At 38.9% G+C, this 14,149-nt stretch overlaps 1 protein-coding gene and 1 non-coding gene across 2 annotated transcripts in view; both read left to right on the top strand.

The window, feature by feature from the left end:
• The window catches only part of ERCC6 (ERCC excision repair 6, chromatin remodeling factor), a 77,596-nt gene that overhangs the window by 49,268 nt on the left and 14,179 nt on the right, over nucleotides 1-14,149 (top strand). Inside the window, exons 8-12 of the mRNA XM_074958591.1 lie at nucleotides 4,753-4,923; nucleotides 5,511-5,687; nucleotides 7,239-7,355; nucleotides 9,688-9,783; nucleotides 12,548-12,766. Of these exons, the coding sequence (XP_074814692.1) occupies nucleotides 4,753-4,923; nucleotides 5,511-5,687; nucleotides 7,239-7,355; nucleotides 9,688-9,783; nucleotides 12,548-12,766 (780 nt within the window). The remainder of the gene's footprint in view (nucleotides 1-4,752; nucleotides 4,924-5,510; nucleotides 5,688-7,238; nucleotides 7,356-9,687; nucleotides 9,784-12,547; nucleotides 12,767-14,149) is intronic.
• LOC141991763 (U6 spliceosomal RNA) lies at nucleotides 2,976-3,079 on the top strand. The gene has a single exon (XR_012640452.1). It is a non-coding gene; the product is annotated as a U6 spliceosomal RNA (small nuclear RNA).

Here is a 14,149-nt window from a genome sequence, read left to right as displayed (position 1 = left end):
TGAGGCAGTTGAAGAGCAGAATAGCCCAGTTATAAGTGCACAGGAGCATGGCTACATGTCCTCCAAGACAGAAAGGCAGGCAGATTCTGACATGACAATTTACCATGCAGTGCCAGACTTTGAAATCAAAGTACTGCTAATGTGTCTCTGCAGTGTACCCATAAGCAATTTTTGATCTATTTATAAATAAATATTTCTTCAGAAAACAAACCAAACAAAGGCACCTTGCACTGCAAAGGAAAAAGACACAATCCATAGAAATGGTTAACTGCAGTATAGTTTCACTCTTAAATTGTCTCTTCAAAAAAGAAATACCTTTCTTTCCACCAGGCTCAATATTTACTGGTGTGGTTGTTCATGGTCTGGTTTTGTTCAGATTTTTTTTCATTCACATACATAGGTTGTATCACAGCAAAACCATGCAATATAACACTTAAATATTCAGCAGGAGGGAAGAATGTGTTTAGTTAGAGGCGTTTCTCTGGTGCTCATAATCAGAAATAGGACATGGCCCAAAAAAACGGGTTGCTGCTTGTCAGAATGCTGCCCTGTAGTGGACACTAGACCCATCTGAATTGGGAGGCCCTGGACAATCAGTATTTCACCCTGATTTAGGAAAAAAGATCATTGTTTCAAGTCTGAAGGCAGGAAAATACTGTTCTGAATAAAAATGCAAGATTTTTTTAAAAAGGTTCTCATTTTGTCATTGTTTCTTGACACTGTCTCTCTTAATACCAGAACTCAGAATTTCAAGCCTAATTAACCACTGCTTAACCCTTAGGCATTGGATGAATTTGTCCCCATTAAGCAAAACTTATTCTAATGCTGTCCCAGTTAGTGCATGGCAATGACTGCTGCTTATCATTAGGCTAAATCGGTTCCCTGAGACATCCCAGTAAAGCAAACATTGCTATTAAGTACATCTTAATTTAAGCAAAATAGAGAGTATTGTGAGCAGATTGCAAACTAAAGACTAAAAATACACCAGCTGATAAAGTAGCATGAATTCTGAAATGCTACAGTATCAGAACAGAATACATAAAAATTTAACACTGAAATCTGTGAAAACCCTCTTCCTTTTAAATTATGTTAAGAGCTGTAACTTACACCATACACCCTCTCAAGTATCCACTAGATACATTGAAATGATAGGTAATAAATGTTGTAGTGTGCATTGTTAAAATTGTGTTTGCTGTGTTTTTCTTCTTTGTCAGCACAAATCCTTGTTTATTAAAGATTTAGCTTGAAGGAAATTTTAATTAATTACAGGTTCAGTAAATCCTGACTAGGAATCTGCTGTGCTGTGTTTAGTGAATGGCCTTCATGTGCCTATGTTTCACTCCTGTTCTCTCTGCTATCTGACAATGTGATTTATGGCTGTTGTTTTTCTACCAGTCCACTGTTTGCCCTCTAGGAGGGATTGGTCTCCTGAGCCTCCATAATAACAGCAGCACTTTCACAAAACATCTTTTAATGACAACAGTGTAGCATTCTGTAAGTCAGGCTAATTGCAGACATACCCTATTAATTGCAAAAACTAGGAGAGGTTACATATTTTACAAGCTTTTAATTTGAAATCGCCCGAGATGATTTGTCTGAAGTGTTTGGGTAGAGATGTCTACAATATTCTGCGATAGGCCATTACTGAGCATCTAGAACACACAATTACAGAATACTAGGAATGAATCAGGTGAAGTTAAGTTGTGTGTGTGAATCTGCCTAGGAATACTACTGCTTCTGTAATACAGAATGTTATAAAAAGAGTTCATGTTATGTGAATAAAGGAGCTAATTTCTACTTTTATTTTAACAGTTGCATATGTTACACTTATGTCGGTAGATAACGTTCAAAGAGTAGAAAATCTAAAGCAGGTTGAACTGGAAGATGTTGTGGGGGGGTTTTATGTCATGTCTTCAGCTATATAGGGATCAGTTATAAATTTTTTTTTATTTATTTATTTTACAGAAAGTGATTTGTGGCTTATCAGATGTTCATCTGAATCATTAGGGAGGAAAGCAGTGTGTTTTTTAAAAAATGAAATAAAAAAATTCTGATTTTTAAAAAGCACACCTTTGTTTATAAGCTCAAAGTCTGCTACATACATAATCTTTTTTGTTACGTACTAGGTTGGCAAACATTTTCATGTTTTCTCCTTGGGAATTTAAAAGATCAGAAGACACCCTGGCTGTCATCTTTTTTTCTTTTCTGTTTTTGTGCTGGTGTCCAAAAGTTGCTTCTGTTAACGTCATTGGGAAACCTCGCGTTGATTTGACTATTGTAGGATCAAGTCCCAGGTCAGCAGTGAATGTGCACCGCTCCTGGAATAGTGTTGACTAGGGTGACAAAGTTCCTCCTCTACCTTAGTTGGTCTTGTGCTTACTGGCAGATTTGCTCGCCTCGGAGATTCACGGCAGCCCTCAGTTTCGCCGTTTTCGTGAACCCACAGTCTAGGTCAACTCCTCCTGTGTCTGATCGGGAGTTGGGAGGTTTGGGGGGAACCCGGGCCCGCCCTCGACTCCAGGTTCCAGCCCAGGGCCCTGTGGAATGCAGCTGTCTAGAGTGCCTCCTGGAACAGCTGTGTGACAGCTACAACTCCCTGTGCTACTTCCCCATGGCCTCCTCCCAACACCTTCTTTATCCTCACCATAGGACCTTCCTCCTGGTGTCTGATAATGCTTGTACTCCTCAGTTCTCCAGCAGTACGCCTTCTCACTCTCAGCTCCTAGTGCCTCTTGCTCCCAGCTCCTCTCACATGCACCACAAACTGAAGTGAGCTCCTTTTTTAAACCCAGGTGCCCTGATTAGCCTGCCTTAATTGATTCTAGCAGTTTCTTGATTGGCTGCAGGTGTTCTAAATCAGCCTGTCTGCCTTAATTGTTTCCAGAAAGTTCCTGATTGTTCTAGAACCTTCCCTGTTACCTTACCCAGGGAAAAGGGACCTACTTAACCTGGGGCTAATATATCTGCCTTTTATCACTCTCTCCTGAGCACATATACTAAAATTGGAACGATACAGAGAAGATTAGCATGGCCCCTGCGCAAGGATGACACGCAAATTCATGAAGCGTTGCATATTTAAAAAAAAAAATCACTCTCCTCTAACCATCTGGCCCAACCCCGTCACATATTCTCTCCCTCCACCCCCCCACCCCCCACCCCCCGCTCAACACCACGGGGTTGGGCAACTTGGGATGCAGGCAGTGTACCCGTGACAAGCCATCTGCATTGCCATGGTGGCTTCCAGCCCGGTGTTGTATGGTGAATTGGAAAGTTTGTAGGGACAGGAACCATCTGGTCACCCTTGCGTTCTTCTCTTTATTTTGCTCCATCCACTGGAGGGGTGCATGGTTGGTCACAAGGGTAAACCGTCGTCCTAGAAGGTAATAACGTAGTGTTTCCGTGGCCCATTTCACAGCTAGGCACTCTCTTTCAACCACGGCATACTTCTGCTCTCTCAGGAGGAGTTTCCTGCTGAGGTAGATGATTGGGTGCCGTTTTTTCTTTCGCATCTTTGGCAAGGGGAATCTGCCAGGATCCCTTTGTTAAATCAAAGGTGGTCAAAAATCAGGCATTGCCCAGGCAGTCAACTAACTCATCGATATGGGGTATGCATCGAATTTAGATATCTCATTCAGCTGGCGAAAGTCATTACAAAACCTAGTGGTGCCATTCGGTTTGGGCACCAACACAATCAGGCTTGACCACTGACTGTGGGACTCTTCCATGACTCCCAGCTCCAACATCCTTTTTACCTCTGCCTTGATCTCCTCCCTTTTTGCCGCTGGGACCCGATAGGGCCTTAAAGTTACCTTTGCCCCAGGGTCTGTGATGATGTGGTGATATGTTTCGGCGGTCCGACCTGGTTTGGTTGAAAACACGTCCTGGTATCAGTTGATCTTTTCAGTTACCTTCTTCTTCTGGTTTCGTGTCAGATCAGTGGATATCCTGATCTGCTCCTGCATGTTATTTCCCTGGATCCAGGGTCTCTTGGGCCACTACACACACCTCTCGTTGGTGCCAAGGCTTTCAGAGGTTAACGTGATAAATTTGTTCTTGTTTCTGGCATACTGGCTGCCACACTTTGTACGTTACTTCCCCCATGGGTTCAACCACCTCATAGGGCCCCTGCCATTGGGCCAAAAGCTTGCTTTCTGCTGTGCGTACCAACACCATCACCCAATCCCCTGGTTGGAACTGTGGGACTTTTTTCTGGCAATTGTAATGGGTTCTCTGGGCCTCCTGCGCCTTTTCCAAATGTTCCCATACAATAGGGGTGACCCGGGCTATCCGTTCTCGCATCTGCAACACATGGTCAACTATATTTCTCCCCTCATTGGGTTTCTCTTCCCAGATTTCTTTTGCAATATTTAGTATGCCACGGGGCTGGCGTCCGTATAATAACTCAAAGGGGGAAAACCCAGTTGAGGCCTGAGGTACCTCCCGGATTGCAAACATAAGGTAGGATAGTAGGGTGTCCCAATCCTTCTCGTCCCGACTTACCACTTTCCTTATCATTGGAATTACTTAGGATTTGCACCATTGTATCTAAACAGAACTTTTTCCGTCATATGTATTTGTTAGCTCTTTTGTGATGAGGTAGTACTGGTCTTGGCATAGTTATTTTATTTACAAAGAATACTTAGTTATTTCAGCTGCTTTTTAACACAACCAGGATCACACACACACAGTTCAGCTGGTCTTAATTTGACATCTTAATGCTAAATTAATGACAACAAATCATTCTGTTTACAGGTGAAACTAATTCGTGAAATTGTAGCATGCCATGGCATTCTAATCACCTCCTATTCATACATTCGATTGATGCAGGATAATATCAACAGCTATGACTGGCATTATGTGATTTTAGACGAGGGTCATAAAATCCGGAATCCAAATGCCGCAGTAACACTTGCGTGCAAACAGGTACTGTACCAGAAAACAAACCAAATATCTTCATTTGTAAAAATAATAATAATAATAATAATAATAATAAAAAAAATTATTTGAAAAAATAAGCTCAGAATCTGATAGTAACCATGGATTGCTGAATCATAAAGTCATAGATTTAAATCTGAGCAAAGAATAAAGGCATATGTCATGAGACTGTCTTTTAAAATCTTGCTTGGATACTTAATTTATTTGGCATTTTTAAAATTGTTTACAACAGTCACTAAAAATCAGTAGTGTTATCATAATAGGATAAATTCAAAGTTTATTAGAATTTGCTGTAAATTAGTGTTAAATGTGGGTTTGAATCGTATATATCCAAAACAGATTGTTACGTTCATTTTATTTTGTGGTGTATTAATGCTAAGTCCTGTTTGAGCTATCATTTTTGTAGATAGCATTTCACAAGAAGCTTATATTTATTTCAGAGAAAATACGCTATATATTTTAAAATGTGACAACTCATTGATGTGAAATTGGATAGCCTCTGCGGTAGGAATCTGCATTACAAGCCAACTCATGAAAATGTCTTACTACTAAGTTGTTTTGTTTTGTATTAATAGTTCCGCACGCCCCATCGAATCATCTTGTCTGGCTCCCCTATGCAGAATAACCTAAAGGAGCTCTGGTCCCTCTTTGACTTTGTATTCCCAGGGAAATTGGGAACACTGCCTGTCTTCATGGAGCAATTCTCTGTTCCAATAACCATGGGAGGATATTCCAATGCCTCTCCCGTGCAGGTAAAGATACAGCAAAATATTTTTACTAATTGATGATCATTAATTTGAAGGAAATGGTTGTTGTGTTGTTTCAAAACTCACTTCAAAATGTATATTATATTGGGTGTCCTATGCCCTAATCGAGTAAACACATTTACATACATTATATATACATTACATTACTGTCTGGGTTTCAAACATTAGCAAAATGCTGTAATATTTGAATTTCAGACACTGTAGAGAAATGTTTAAATCCATACTGAAAACAGTTTTCATTTAAAAACAAACTATTTCCATCCTATTAATAGCAGGTTTTGTGAAAGTATTTTTAAACTAAATCTGATTTTGGAGCATAAACTGCCTAGGATTATTCTTTTAAACACGAGTATATCTGTTCATCTTTGCAATGGTTGCAGTTATCGCAAGTATTTTATTTAGCTGACTTTTAAACATTTACCTGCATTGCATTTATTAAATTAGTTATTAGATTAATTGTTTGTAAAGTTAGCTGAAGATTAAAAGTTCTATATAAATGCTTAGAATATAAATTATTTCTACTCTAACATTCCTGGTAATGTTTTATGCCCACATTTTTTTTATAATTTTATATTCATTCTGAGTTTAAGTGCTTCACTTGTCTGAGGCTTGGTAATTTACTAAATTGAATGGCCAGTTTGATTTTTATGTATCAATAATTTATTATATTCTTTGTTTTGCTTTAAGAGAATTGAGGGTATATTTAGCCATTATGTACAGTTAATACCCATCTCACACATCCATTACCCATTACAGAACCATATGCTCCATTTAAGGCCAGAATGACCTTTAGTTTCTGTGATCATAGGGATTTTCTTATACCGATTTTTTTAATAGTCTCAAGTGGGCACTAATCTTCACTTATTGTCTGCTACCCACCATTGCTTCAGGCTTCGTTTTGATCTTCAGTCTGTATATGAGCAGTTCTCTGTGTGGTTTTTGGTTTATGCAAGATTACACATACGGATTCATTGATAAAAGGGGCTTGCCTAGGGGGAAGTGTGTCTTACTAGTCAATACATCTATAATTTCTGGTCTCCTTTCAGTGAAATAAATTTCACCAAAGTAAGCCAAAATAAATGAATGGTATCTGATATGAAAGAGTCTATTTATTAAATATTATTGTTGGCTAACATGAATTAATTACAAATCACATTATATTGAATACTAAACAAAAATTACTGTAACTTCATATATCACAGAATCATAGAATATCAGGGTTGGAAGGGACCTCAGGACGTCATCTAGTCCAACCCCCTTGCTCCAAGTAGGACCAATCCCCAATTTTTGCCCCAGATCCCTAAACAGCCCCCTCAAGGATTGAACTCTCAACCCTGGGTTTAGCAGGCCAATGCTCAAACCACTGAGCTATCCCATATAGCCATTAAAGGGTAGAAAATATAAATAATGTGTCTGCTTGTGCCATCTAGTTTTTTTACTTTTTCCTACTCCTAGTTAATGAATCTCATTTAAATAAAAACAAAAAACCCTCTACATTAAGAACTCTCTTAAATGCTGTTTTTTTCCCTTCTAAAGGTAAAAACTGCCTACAAGTGTGCATGTGTTTTACGGGACACCATAAATCCCTACTTGCTGCGGAGAATGAAGGCCGATGTGAAAATGAGCCTGTCACTGCCAGATAAAAATGAACAGGTTTGTTTAAAATATATACAGAGTTTGATCCTTTGCCTCCTGAAGTCCATAGCAAAACTTCAGTTGACTTTGTTGAGAGCAAGTGTGGAAAAAGAACATAGAGAAGTTAAAGCTACACATTTTAAGTTCTCAGTAGTGGCATAAGGCTTATGCGCTGGGGAAGTCAAAGTGTGTTTAGCAGCTTGAATATCTACTGAGGTATTTTATTTTGTAGGTATTTATAAATCACCTGATTATCATATCATCTGGGCACAAAAGTCTGATGGACTTCTGTAATGTGGAAAGTATCTGTACAGTTTACAGCCTCCTCTACGATTCAGCATGCAATGCTTCATCTCACCTTGTATTCTCCGCACAGCTATGCATCCATGTTAAAGCAAAGGGCATGTAAGGTGCATTCTAGTCTATTTCATGCCAGTTGGTTTCAGCCCTTGGGTTCCTGGAGAGTGATCAGTGCAGCCCTCAAATGGCCAAACTTGGGCATCCTAAGAACAATGCCTGTAGGGTACCTCAGGGAATTACCAGGGAAATATGGCGTGTGCAATAGTAGTTCAGCTTGCAAACTTGCTTCCATTCTGACCCCCTGTTTGCACATGCTAAGAACCTTCCAAAATTTTCCCTTTTTTGGACTGAAATTTTCCATGCTTGTTCTGTGCCTGAAGGTGAATATTTTTTGGAAGGGTCTTGAGCTAAATTCCTTCAGCCATTCTTGAGTTAATGAAAGGTTTGTGTTTTTTTAACAAAAAAGATATCTGTGACTCCCAGGAACCACTGTTTCTAGTATGGTTAAGGGTTTACTTCCTCCCTGCATCAGGCTTTGTTTCTCTACCGGATCCCTTTTTCTTCCTTCTCCCCTTCTTACCCCTCACAACTGCTCCTTGATATGCTCCTCCTTTCAATTTCTACCACCTTTAGGCATCTGAGACAAGTAGTCATACTAGTGATTCCACATTGGGACAGTGTTATGGGGTGGGCAGTGAGTTAACAGGGGAGATCGTTGTGTCTGCTGTGAAGTCTCATGCTCTCTGTTCAGTCAAACTCTGGAACGTGGTTTCAGTACACTTTAAAGAATGTAGGCCGCTTCCCCCTAAAGAACACATTCCTAGGTGAATTAAAATCATTTGATTTTTCTTGTCAGTCACAGAGCTGTACAAGAGTTTGACTTACAGCATAATGTTTGTTGCCTTGCAGGATGTGAGCGAGTGATTTTGTTCCATTTTAGCCCATCAATCTACGTGAAATATCATTACATGGTCACTTTCAAAGATTAATGACAGATTCATAGATACTAAGGTCAGAAGGGACCATTATGATCATCTAGTCCAACCTGCACAAGGCAGGCCGCAGAATCTCACCCACCCACTCCTGCGAAAAACCTCTGAGCTATTGAAGTTCTCAACTCGTGGTTTAAAGACTTCAAGGAGCAGAGAATCCTCCAGCAAGTGACCCGTGCCCCATGCTACAGAGGAAGGCGAAAAACCTCCAGGGCCTCTTCCAATCTGCCCTGGAGGAAAATTCCTTCCTGACCCCAAATATGGCAATCAGCTAAACCCTGAGCATATGGGCAAGATTCACCAGCCAGATACCCAGGAAAGAATTTTCTGTAGTAACTCAGATCCCACCCCATCTAGCATTCCATCACAGGCCATTGGACCTATTTACCATGAATATTTAAAGGTCAGTTAATTACCAAAATCCCATCATACCATCTCCTCCATAAACTTATTGAGTTTAATTTTAAAGCCAGGTAGGTCTTTTGCCCCCACTGCTTCCCATGGAAGGCTATTCCAAAACTTCACTCCTCTGATGGTTAGAAACCTTTGTCTAATTTCAAGTCTAAACTTCCCAATGACCAGAACAGATTACATGAGCTAACCTATTGTTTACCCAGGAGGTCATAAGGGGATTGCAGATTTTAAGGGACATAACAGATACACTGTACAAAGTGCTTCCAATACTTAGTATTCTATAAATTCTACTTTAAAAAGCCCTTGCATTAAGGGAACGTTAAGATTGCACAGTTAAGCAATGAAGTCAGGAAATAGGAAAGTGAAGCTTGCATAAATAAATGCAGTTGGAGGAAATTATGAGCAACTGAGAAGAGCACAGAATGGATGCTGAAACTCATCCCTAACTATCGCATTGCCCCCTACAGATACTGTACCTTTTTCTAAATGTTTTAACTTCTGGTGGGCTCTTGTTCTTAATTTTGCACTTTTGATGATCAGGACTTCCTTGGTGAAGCTTTATTCTTTTTGTTGTTGTTGTTGTATATTTCATATCTCATGAAGTTGACTGGTAACTGGATAAGTGCCCAATTTTTTTTCTTTAGGTTCTGTTTTGCCGTTTGACAGATGAACAACGGCAAGTCTACCAAAACTTCATTGACTCCAAAGAAGTTTACCAGATTCTCAGTGGAGAAATGCAGGTTGGCATTAATTAAGGTAGATGATGACATGTAAGAGTTTAAAGGTAGCCATCTGGATAAAGATGTTGACTGCCCTTCAGCATTTTTCTAGCTACACTCTGAGCAGGATCTTAGAGGGGAAACAAAAGCACCTCTATACTCAAGATGTCCCAGAGCCCGTTACATAGTAATGAATTAGAGGCTAGTGGTAGAGTGACTGAGGAAGACATAATGTGTTGAACAATAGCATGCACGCACAACTGGATATTGGAACCAGTTTTAGTGAATGAGGGAATGCTGGACAAGGAGTGGGTTACCGTTTCTAAAAATCACTAGGATCTTCATCTTCCACCCAAATAGCAATCGCAGTTAAAAGGACTTCTTAACTTGGCAGCTTTTGCCTTAGTACATGCCCTGAAGTGTCGGACCCTCTGTTCTAGAAGTGAAAATGCTGCCTATAATGCATAGTGGTATCTACAGAAGGAATGTAGCCTATAGATTATACTTCATAATTTTTTTTAATGTATGAATGATGATGAATATCTACTATGAATGACAATGGATTGTTATTGGGCCAGAGAATGAGAGAGACTGACACTCTCTATGGCCTGGGAGTTTGCGCAGTTACCTAGGATGTGGGAGGTCCAGCTTCAAATCCTTGTTATAGTAAGACTTTAATTACTTTATCAAAAGTGAAACTGTTTAAGGAGAGATTGGAAACCCCACACAAGAATATACCAAAGCCCAGTGGCTAGGACACTCTCCTCTATTGCGAGAGATCCAAGTCCAAATCCCTTCTCTACATCTGGAAGATGGCAGAGTTGAACGTACATCTCTGACATCCCAAGTGAATGCACTATCCTGTGAGCTAAAGCTCATACAAAGGGCTTCTGTTTTGGGGGATTTATTAATTTCATTTTTCCAGGTTTATTTTTAAAAAAATTTCAGTTCTCTGTAATCTCCAAAAATTGGGGGGGTTGGGGCTTTCTCTTTGTTTATTCAGTAACGAGTAATATCTACGCAGCAGTGCTCTTTAGAAATCACTCTCACACACACACGCGTGTGTGTGTGTGTGTGTGTGTGTGTGTGTGTATATATATATATATATATATATATATATATATAAAATTAAAATAAAATAAAATATAGTCTGCCTTACTGCTCAGTATAGACAAGCCCCTAGGTACAATGAACTGGTCCCGGTGGTTTTCCTTTGTTTTGTTTGTTTTTTGCCTGTAGCAGGGGTGTTTTATCAGTTAAAACCAAAAATCAGAAGCCCTATTTATAAGGGAGGCACCACCACCTCTGTCTCTTCTGACCATTTTGTGAGTCCTTTGATTACTTTTGTCAAAATGCCTGAAAGTGTAAATGAAATTTTTTAGGTAGAAGCAAAACGTTTTATTTTGATATTTTACTGAAACAGTTAGACTTCTTTAGCTTGGTTGGAAGTATTTAACAAATGTGATACAAATTCACGAATAGTTTCAACCTGAAACTGAATTTTTCTGCAAATATACTATTTAATCTGAAAAATTTCTCTGAGCTCTAATTAGACAATGTGTTCCTTCTGGCTTGTTGCCTTATTTTGTAGGGATGCTAGTGAGGGCAGCTATTTCAAATTGCAGCTTTTGTTATATTGAGTAGTAGGTTTAAGAATGTGTATAACAGAAGTATTCATAAGTGGGTTTTTACCAGCATCGTATCTTTATATACTTAGAAGTTGTCCTTCACTGTCTAAATGTTTGCACATTGATGTCATTGGGCCTTTAACAGATCGGTTTGGTGCTCTGACTCACTCAGCTGTACAGTGCTGGGGCAGTTGCTTTTGCAACTACAGTTTTCTGAGTGTGGAGAGAAGGGATTATACTTATGGTATTTTAAATGTCCAATGAATAATTGAAAAGAATCCATCTAATGCAGTGATGTAAACAGTGGTCGTTATCATCACCCTACACACGTTCTGTTGAAACATGTTGAGACAACCCACGCTTAAGTAAGTGTGGATCCTAGAGGTTGTACTTCCCAACATGGGAAACTTTCTTTTCATCTTCAAATTATCTTCCAGCATTTGTGCATTTTTGTCTCGAATAGATTTTCATGATCTGGTTTGTCACAATTTTCCTATTTTCAGGACAAAAAAAGGAAAATTGTGACCATCTTCCTGAAAATACAGCATCACTTACAAATTTGCACGACTTTTGGGGGAGAGAAATTCATTTTATGATTAAAGAAAAATGAACCAATTCAATAATAAGTGTAACTTTTTCCCTGGGTTCTTTATTATTTTTATTTTTAATTTTTTCACTCTTGGCTCAGTTAATGTAAACAAATCATTTAGGACCCAACCTATGCACAGAAACAATTTGTACTTGTTTTACAAGTCCAGCTGCATGTATAGCAGCCTTTAGCAGGTGTTATATTTTGAATATCTTTGCTGGAAGACCATGTAATGTGCAGCTGGATGGAACTTCTTGGCTTCTGAAGTGCTAGAAAAACTCTGACTAATATGGATTACATGAATGCAGAAACTGTTAGAATTTTTGTAACATTAGCACCAAAGTGGGTTCTCAAATAACACAGTATTTCATTGGCCACTGTATTATATCAACTGTATACCACCTTTTACTGAAATGGGAACAAATGTGTACTAGTGTAAAAACCAGAGCACCAGTGTTCACCTGCTCCATGACTATCAATTAGGTCTATTATTATCTCTTCTTAAATGTAACCCATGGTAAAATGAAAAATTTGCAAGAAAAGGACACTTCTCTCCTGTATTCTGTAGGTTTTCTCTGGACTTGTAGCCTTGAGAAAAATATGCAACCATCCTGACCTCTTTTCTGGTGGTCCCAAGATTTTGAAAGGTGTGCCAGATGATGAGTTAGAAGAAGCAGATCAATTTGGATACTGGAAACGTTCTGGAAAAATGATAGTGGTAGAGTCCTTACTGAAAATATGGCACAAGCAGGGTCACAGAGTGCTGCTCTTTACCCAGTCGAGACAGGTAAGAACAAACAAACTTATTACAGTTATGTAGTAACTGCAATAAAAAAAACCCACCTCTACCAAATTAGATGTTTGTGTGATCTAAAAAGACCTATAGCTAGAAACTAGCTTATTTTGTGGATTCCTCAAAAAAACAAAATTCCAAAGTGGGAAATTTTTGTTTCTTAGATGTTGAATAACTGGAGGGCAGACTTCTATACACTTCAGTTCCATAAACTTTATTAGCATGATAAGGTATACCAAGTATTGCCCAAGTAAAATATGTCCAGCCAAATATTGCTGTCACTTACGCCAGTGAAAATGAAAACAAGTCCTTTTTGAAACCAATGGAGTAACTCTGGATTTACAGTGGTGTAACTAGGAGTGGAGTTTGGCACTGTAGTATAGTACAAATAACTGTCTATGATAGGGCTTCACAGTGCCCTGGGCCATGAGTCTATTTCTGATTCAGTGACAGTTGGTTACACATCATTAGGTATTCCTGCCATGTCTTTAATTCTCTCAGAATTGTACTGAGGGTTTTTTTTGCTATTCAAGGGGAGTTCTTACAATTTGGAAGTTTGAAGTAGTATCTTTCTTGCACTTCATAGTTTGGTCGGAGGAGTAAATGCAAATTTCAGCATCCATTTCTCCTATCACTTCTTTTATAAAGTTGTTCCTTGGCTTGACACTGTATATTTTTTTAATGAGATCACAAGTTTGATTGATAAAAGTAATAGTGTTGACATAATATACTTAGACTTCTGTAAGGCGTTTGGCTTGGTACCACATGACGTTTTGATAAATTGCTAGAACTATATAAAATTACCATGGAACACACAAAATGGATTAAAAACTGACTAACTGATAGGTCTCAAAATGTAAGTATAAGTGGGGAATCATCATTGAACACTGTGTTTCCAGTGGAGTCCTCTAGGCATTGGTTTTTGGACCTATGCTATTTAACATTTTTTTTCAATGACTAGGAAGAAAACATAAAATCATCACTGATAAAGTTTGGAGGTGACCAAAAAAAAAAATTAATGAAGAGGACAGGTCACTGATTCAGAGCAATCTAGATCGCTTGATAAACTGGCTGTAAACAAACCGCATTCATTTAAATACAGCTAAATGTAAATGTAGACCTCTAGGAATAAAGAATGTAGGGCATACTCTATCCTGGGAAGTAGTGACTCTGAAAAAGATTTGGAGGTCATGATGGATAAACAGCTGCACATGAGCTCCCAGTGTGACTCTGGCCAAAAGAGCTACTGCAATCCTGGGATGTATAAATAGGAATCTCAAGTACGAGTAAAGAGGTGTTTTTTTAACCTCTGTATTGTGCTGCTGGAATACCGTCTCCTGTTTTGAGTCCAGAATTCAAGAAGGATGTTGACAAATT

Source organism: Natator depressus, chromosome 7, assembly GCF_965152275.1.
Source record: "Natator depressus isolate rNatDep1 chromosome 7, rNatDep2.hap1, whole genome shotgun sequence".
Lineage (NCBI taxonomy): Eukaryota > Metazoa > Chordata > Testudines > Cheloniidae > Natator > Natator depressus.
This window is presented reverse-complemented; position numbering and strand designations above follow the sequence as displayed.